Source organism: Eriocheir sinensis, chromosome 16 (genome assembly GCF_024679095.1).
Source record: "Eriocheir sinensis breed Jianghai 21 chromosome 16, ASM2467909v1, whole genome shotgun sequence".
In the NCBI taxonomy this organism is placed as follows: Eukaryota; Metazoa; Arthropoda; class Malacostraca; order Decapoda; family Varunidae; genus Eriocheir; species Eriocheir sinensis.
In genome coordinates this window covers 11,342,820-11,350,787 of record NC_066524.1, presented here as the reverse complement: position 1 = coordinate 11,350,787, position 7,968 = coordinate 11,342,820, and the positions used below count along the sequence as shown (strand labels likewise).

The window sequence follows — 7,968 nt, the reverse complement described above, 5'->3', positions numbered from 1 at the left end:
GTGAGGCGGCCCCAACCTGAGTGTGTTGCTGTTGTCCTCGTTCCTTCCTTGTTCTCTTTTCCTACACACACCGGCGTGGTGGGCGGCCTGTCTTGCTGAGGAAGGCACAGGTGAGGCAGCCCCAACCTTTGTGGCGGCTGAGTGTGTTGCTGTTGTCCGCGTTCATTCCTTGTTCTCTTTTCCTCCACACACCGGCATGGTGGGCGGCCTGTCTTGCTGAGGAACATAAGAACATAAGAACAAAGGGAGACTGCAAGAGACCAAATAGCCTACACACGGCAGCTCCAGATCCCCCCCACTACCACCTGTCATCCTCGTCCATGAAGCTATCATGTCTACTCTTTAAAACAAGCTATCTATTGTCCCTGCACTCACTAGGTGATTGCCGAGTCTATTCCATTCCCCCACCACCCTATTACAAAACCAATGCTTGCCTATTTCCCTCCTAAATTTATACTTTTCTAATTTAAATCCATTACTGCATGTTCTATCCTGCTGGCTAATTCTCAGTACTTTACTTATATCACCTTTGTTGAAACCCTTGACTCATTTGAATACTTCTATCAGATCTCCCCATACTTTTCATCTTTCTAGTGAATGTAAGTTGAGATGTTTCAGCTTATCTTGGTATGGGAGGTTCCTAAGCCCCAGAATCATCTTGGTCATCCTCCTCTGAACTGATTCTAGCAAGTTGATGTCCAATCTGAAGTGAGGGCACCAAAACTGGACAGCATAATCTAAGTGTGGCCTAACTAACTCTAAATAGGGTCTGAGGATGACCTCCGCACTTTTGTTGGTTACTGTCCTGTTAACATTACCCCATTCGGATTTTTTACCATTAATATTAACCCTCTGTTTCCTGTCGCTAATCCACGCCCTAATTCAATCATAAACCTTCCCTCCTGTTCCATGAGCCCTGACTTTATTTAAGTCTCTCGTGAGGTGCCTTATTGAAGGCCTTACTAAAATCAAGATAAACTACATCGCAACTCTCATCATTGTCAGCTGCCTCGTATACTCTATTGTAAAAGGATATAAGATTAGTAAGGCACAACTTTCCTTTAATAAACCCATGCTGTGAGTCGTGAATTAAATGATGTGTCATGCCCCGGGATTTTCTTTTTCAATTTCCTCTATTTCCCAACACGTCCTCTGCGTGTATCGAAACACACAAGAAATTAATCAAGACAAGGTGAGGGTATTCGCTGGCTGCCTTTTTTTTTTTTTTTTTTACAACAAAGGAGACAGCTCAAGGGCACAAAAAAGTAAACAATAATAAAAAAAAAGCCCGCTACTCGCTGCTCACAAAAAGAATCTAAAGAGGTGGCCGAAAGAGGGGTCAATTTCGGGAGGAGAGGTGTCCAGATACCCTTCTCTTGAAAGAGTTCAAGTCGTAGGCAGGAGGAAATACAGAAGAAGGAAGATTGTTCCAGAGTTTACCAGCGTGAGGGATGAAAGAGTGAAGATGCTGGTTAACTCTTGCATAAGGGGTTTGGACAGTATAGGGATGAGCATGACTAGAAAGTCGCGTGCAGCGGGGCTGCGGGAGGGGGGGAGGCATGCAGTTAGCAAGTTCAGAAAAGCAGTCAGCATGAAAATAGCGATAGATGATAGAAAGAGAGGTAACATGGCGGCAGAAATTAAGAGGTAGAAGACTATCAGTAAGAGGAGGAGAGCTGATGAGACGAAGAGCCTTAGACTCCACTCTGTCCAAGAGAGCTGTGTGAGTGGAGCCCCCCCACACGTGAGATGCATACTCCATTCGAGGGCGGACAATGCCCTTGTATATGGATAGCAACTGTGCAGGGGAGAAGAACTGGCGGAGACAATACAGAACGCCCAACCTCGAGGAAGCTGATTTAGTGAGAGACAAGATGTGAAGTTTCCAATTAAGATTTTGAGTTAAGGATAGACTGAGGATGTTTAGTGTTGAAGATGGCGACAGCTGAGTGTTGTCGAAGAATAGGGGATAGGTGTTTCGAAGATTGTGTCGAGTTGAAAGGTGGAGAAATTGGGTTTTTGAGGCATTGAAGGACACAAGGTTCCTTTTACCCCAATCGGAAATGATAGTAAGCTCTGAGGTTAAGCGTTCTGCAGCCTCCAGCCTGGAGTCATGTAATTCCTGTTGAGAGGGTCTTCTGTTGAAAGAAGTTGAATAATGCAGAGTGGAGTCATCAGCGTATGAGTGGATAGGACAGTTTGTTATGGAAAGAACACTTTTGCCAGCTTCACCATTCTTCTTTCTGTTTCCTTTTTGTCCCCATACAGCCCCAACACTGCAGATCGCCCCGTTTTCCTCCTCTAGCCTCCTAGCCCACTTCTCTCTGCCTATTACCATCACTACTCCTGCCACTAACTCCCCTCTCTGCCTCTCATAGTTGCTGCATTCCACTATTAGGTGTTCTACTGTTTCTATCTGCCCTGTCCTACAGCTACAGTTCTCTGGTTTCCCCCGTCCCTGTTCCTGCCGTTTACCTCCAGGGTTCCTGTTCTTGCTTGAAACAACAGTTTGCTCCCCCAGTCTCCTACATGCCAGTGTACTCCCTCTGGTTTCTGTTTCCTGCTGTACCATTTTAGCGTTGACTTGCCACTCATTCCTTCCTGCCATTTGACTTGTCCGTTCCTTTCAACTGCCTTCTTCACATCCCTGATTTCCATTTCATTCCACTCTTCCCTCAGGTGTTCTCTCCTTTTCCACTTCTCTAACTCTTTTCCCCAGGTGGACTTGTTTCCATTTTCTTGCAGTATTTTCTTTGCCCATCTCTCCTCACTACTCCTCACTGGCTACGTGGGTTATGGGAGGCTCGTTCATCAGGCATAGTCGCCGCACTACATGTCTGTCAATATGGTCCCTAATACTATATACCTGATATTACTGACTCAAGCATTTTACCTATAACTGATGTCAAACTAATTGGCCTATAGTTTTGTATAGAAGATTTGTCTCACTTCTTCAATATTGGAATAACGTGTGCCTGCCTCCATGAAACAGGCACCACCCGTGTCTAGCGACTTCCTAAAAACTTCTGTTAGCTGCCCAAACTTTATGAAACGCTTTCTGGAAATCAAGATAGACTACGTCCAGTGATTTGGTTACGTCATAAACCGTGAAGAGGTTGTTATAAAAGGTTAATAGGTTTGATAGGCAGGATCTTTAGTTACGGAAGCCGTGTTGTGAGTTCCCAATTAATGAGTGGCTTTCAAGGTAACTCACAATTTTGTCTCTAATTATGCTCTCAAGTAGCTTACCTACAACCGAAGTTAGACTAATGGGCCTGTAATTACCTGGTACTTTTTTGTCTCCTTTCTTAAAAACCAGTGTCATGTTAGCCTTTTTCCGATCCGAAGGGACGATGCCTTGACGCAAGGACATATTGAATACGGTTGTGAGGGAGACTATTTCGCTCATTGTTTCTTTGAGCAGAGTAGGATATACTTTGTCAGGTCCAGGACTTTTATTTGTTTTAAGTGATTTGAGGGCTTTAAGGACTTCATCGGTTGTTATTTCAAAGTTAGGCAATGCATGCTCGGGATTTACATTAGTACTGGTGTCGGTGGTAGTGGTGGGAGGACTGTTATTATTAAACACCGAGGAAAAGTTATTGTTTAATAAGTTTGCAACGTGTTGTTGAGAGAAGGACAATACTTAAAAATCTTATATAAAGGAAGAAGGTCCAATCATATACCTTGTCTCAATAACGTGTTGAGAGCAGGATACCAATTGAGGTTTTGATAGAGATTATGTGTGTTTGGCATCTATGGAAGGTCAAATTTTGTGTTGTTTGTTTTGAGATTAGGACAACAGTTAAGGTTTTGATAGAAAGACAGGAGGTCCAATTATATGCCTTGTATCTATAACTTCTTAAGAGCAGGATAACAGTGGAGGTTTCGACAGAGATAGTGATGGGCATTTGATGTCTACAGAAGGTCAAATCTAATGTTATCTCCCAGCTGTAAAGGTTCTGAGAAAGAAAGGTCCAAATATATACCTTGTTTCTATGTCTTGAGAGCTACCAGTTGAGGTTTAGACAGAGATGACGATGGGCGTTCTGCATGTAAGAAAGCTCCTGTCTCATGCCTTCTCCCAGTCGTAGCCTTCCCCCAACTTGGTGTGAATCTTCTTCCTGCGCTCCTCGGCCAAGATTCTGTTGTTGGCTCTTCTCCGTAGTCACTGTCAGGAGGTGGTGTGGGGGGGTGAGGGGAGGGAGGAAGAAGAGAAAGCACCATCAATATCACATCATTGGTTAGTCTACATGCTGCATTGATGAACATATTTGCTTTGGCTTTCATTTTCATTTTCTCTTTCTCAGCATCTCAGGTGTTTGGGGTTTGCTGAACAGGCAGCTCATAGAGTCCGCACTTCCCCCTCTCTACCTGGTTGGTTTTATTATTATAACTTATCGATCCAGAATTTAGCTTACATACCTATTAATGCACAGGAAAGTCAATCTCACTGAGTAATGTCCCTCCCCTTTCAGTCAAATAAGCTCAAGTCCCTCCCCCTTCAGTCAAGTAAACTATGTCCCTCCCCCTTCAGTCAAGTAAACTATGTCCCTCCCCCTTCAGTCAAGTAAACTATGTCCCTCCCCCTTCAGTCAAGTAAACTATGTCCGTCCCCCATCAACGCACACAGAAGCTCACCTCTGCCTTCAGGCACTTCAGAACCTCTCTGTCGATGTCGTTACAAGCGCCCATAAACTTCTTCAGCTTGTTCTGGGAAGCAAGAAGAGAGTATCGTTACTATCGTTGAACACAATGCAGTAAATGGAAATGGAAGAAAGTAAACACCATAAATGAGGCTGTAATCTTGACAAACCTAAGACAAGATTCCAAGATAAGGCAATAAATAAATACTGGAAATAGAAATGTTAACTGACAGAGATTCGAGGAGAGAGAAAACAAATACTCTAACATCAGATCTTTTTATATGTGGTATGATTTATTATGTTACGTGGTTAGTTTGCCTTCTAACCCTTAGACGGCGATGGAACTACATATAGATGGTCCAAAATTCAGTCAGTCAGTTTTGCATGGTAGAAATATAACAACACTTCCAGATTGAGGTAGAATCTATATAGAGACGATAGTTAGAACATCCATTATGCGGCGTAACTATACTTATGCTACGGTCCTAAGGTTGGCAGTGATTATATACAGACAATTCATTTTAGGGGGAGCTACTTTTCAGATACTGCCGTCAAGGAGTTAATTCCATTCTTGGGACGGAGTTAGTTAGAAGTGTTGGATTTTCACAGCTAAGTCGACGTGTTCCAAACTCATTCATAAAAAGTGGTGTAAAAATATCAACAAAATCAACTAACTACTCCCTAGAAAATGTGACAAAATAGATGAAACCGCCCCACGTTTGTTAATGAAAGTTGTTATGTTGTTTAAAAAGTTGGCTGCAAATATTAGTCTGTAAACAAGACTGATTTTTTATTTATTTATTTATTTATTTACATCTCCGCCTGATGGTTGGCCCAAGCCCGTCATGGTAGAGGCAATTTTCTTTATAGTGGCACCAGTTATGCTTGGCTCATGCTGCCCCCCATATTGTATTTTGGCATTGAGAGTGTCAGGTCATTTTTTTTATGGTAAAGGAAACCACTCCAAAAAAAAAAATATATAAATAAATAAATAATGAAAAAAACAGGACTGCAAATCACTGCTCCTATAAAAAAAGTGAAGAGGAGTAGTCAACAGAGTTTAGATAAGACAGCATAGGTCAGGTTAGATTAAGGGGCTATTACATTGGGCAAATTTTCCGTGGATCTTCAGTCAAACCACGATTTCCACTGCCGTGGTTCTAATATTTCCAGGGTTTTCTGACGTGTCCACGACCTTCCAAAGCTACGGTAAATTTCACCGAAGGATGACGGTATTACTCACCATCATCATCAGCAGCAATAACAAGAAACAAATGAGAACCACGCTAGCTAGCAGAAATTGTGGTTTGACTGAAGATCCACAGAAAATTTGCCCAATGTAAGAGAGATTGTGTATGTATGTATGTGAATGTGTATGTGTGTGTGTGTGTGTGTGTGTGTGTGTGTGTGTGTGTGTGAGGAGTAACAAGCCTGACCCACCTCCTCGTGACACCGGTGCAGCTGATTGATGAGGTCGTTGCACTGTGGTGTGTGCAGGTGGGGGGACAGGTCAGGGTGCATGCTGCCACGCCTCACACCTAGGGGGGGGGAGAGTCACAAACTTTAAGGAAAATATAATGCAATAGCGTATTACAGTGAGGACAGTTACGTAATATTGAAAAGAAAAGTGTGTGAATAACTAGAGGACTGAGAGGAGGAGGACCTAAGAAGAGATACAAAGTGATACAAGGCAAAAGAAGAAGGTAGAGAGACAGTATTCTCTCCACTTCTTAATCCTTCCTTAATATATATATATATATATATATATATATATATATATATATATATATATATATATATATATATATATATATATATATATATATATATATATATATATATATATATATATATATATATATATATATATATAGAGAGAGAGAGAGAGAGAGAGAGAGAGAGGTTATTAAAGGGAGGGAAAAAAAAAAAAGGGGAAAGGAAGAAAATACCAAAAGGGAAGTAAAATGCAAGACAAAGGGAAAGGATGAGAGAGAGAGAGAGAGATTTACATAGAAAAGCAGACCACACAGACCCCATGGTCCAGACTATGTGGTCTGTCCTTAAACCTAAGTGCTTCTACATTAATCAGATGGTTCCAAAACTTTGCATTTCAACTCTAGTTAATAACCTCTCTCTCTCTCTCTCTCTCTCTCTAATGTAGACAAGTGCCAGGTCCTTCATGTTGGAACAAGAAATAAGAAGTTCAACTACGAAATGCGCGGCGTCAGACTCAAAAGCATTCAATGCGTTAAGGACCTGGGGGTCAAAATCGCTTCAAACCTCAAATTCTCACAGCAATGCATCGATGCAGCAAATAAAGCGAACAAAATGTTGGGCTTCATTAATAGAAACTTTTTATTCAAGAATGAAGATGTAATACTTCCGCTCTACTATAGTTTAGTCAGACCCCACTTGGAATATGCAGTAGTTTTGGTCTCCCCACCATGCAAAGGACATTGCTAAATTAGAAGGTGTTCGGATTCTACGGAGGACTGGCCTAATATGTGAAATAAAAACCTCTCTCATAAAATCTGGAGTTCTACAAATAGTTCCCTCAAGAATACTATAGCTTATGCCACTAGCTTTGCCTGCAATCTCTCTCACATGGAGATGGAACTTGAGAGAAGAATCAATCCTGACCCCAAGATCTTTGTGGTTGTCAACATCTAAAATAGGTTGCTCACAATGAAGTACTGCAAGAGAACAGGTGCATCTTGAAAACTTCTACAAAAGTTCATTCTGACACATTTGCCAACTGAAAAAGACAAACCCCAAGATCTACTTGTATTGAAGAGAAGGTTAATATCCCTCTGCAGACGAGGATGGGAAATGAAATGGTCAGATTTCGATATTACCGAGGCTAAAAATAACTTGGTCATCAGCAAAGAGACAAAATTTACAGTTTAAACCAGAGACATGATTGAACATCACTGAACCCTGTGGGACACCGCTACCAACCTCAACTTGATAACTATGGTTGATAACATTTAACGCCCTTTTAAAGTAAAAAAATATAACATCCACTGAAAAATCTTTATCATAGTGTGTTTGGGTTGACTTGAGCTGACAACACCGCGGTGGCAACGCTGCCTAGTGTTGTACAAATTTCTTTGTATTCACTCACAGATAGAGAATAAATCATAAAAACCATATTTGTTTTTATACTAGACTGAGAGAAGGGTGTGAGGCACGGTACGCGAGGTCAGTTGGAGACATAGCACCAGTGTCTAGCGGGCTGTCTACGTCAGAGCCGCCACTTAAGATTTGCCGGACAATAACCACCCTAAAGCAGGTAGCGGTATTTGCCCGCCACTTTTTGTTT

At 41.8% G+C, this 7,968-nt stretch overlaps 2 protein-coding genes across 22 annotated transcripts in view; both read right to left on the bottom strand.

The window, feature by feature from the left end:
- The window catches only part of LOC126999291 (uncharacterized), an 87,853-nt gene extending 83,877 nt beyond the window's left edge, over window positions 1-3,976 (bottom strand). Inside the window, exon 1 of the mRNA XM_050861699.1 lies at window positions 895-3,976. Coding sequence (XP_050717656.1) covers window positions 1,340-2,608 — 1,269 coding nt within the window. The 5' untranslated portion in view covers window positions 2,609-3,976 and the 3' untranslated portion in view covers window positions 895-1,339. The remainder of the gene's footprint in view (window positions 1-894) is intronic.
- The window catches only part of LOC126999292 (gastrula zinc finger protein XlCGF46.1-like), a 118,879-nt gene that overhangs the window by 85,930 nt on the left and 24,981 nt on the right, over window positions 1-7,968 (bottom strand). For 6 of the 21 annotated variants that reach the window (XR_007753219.1, XR_007753218.1, XM_050861708.1 and 3 more), the window contains exons 3-4: window positions 4,642-4,713; window positions 3,990-4,171 (exon numbers count right to left, since the gene is read on the bottom strand). The exons of 8 other annotated variants lie outside the window; for them this stretch is intronic. The gene's annotated coding sequence lies outside the window, so the exon portion shown is untranslated. Of the gene's footprint in view, window positions 1-16; window positions 217-3,989; window positions 4,172-4,641; window positions 4,714-7,968 lie in introns of all 21 variants that reach the window. 7 more of the 21 variants (XR_007753216.1, XM_050861704.1, XM_050861719.1 and 4 more) reach the window with 4 other exon arrangements.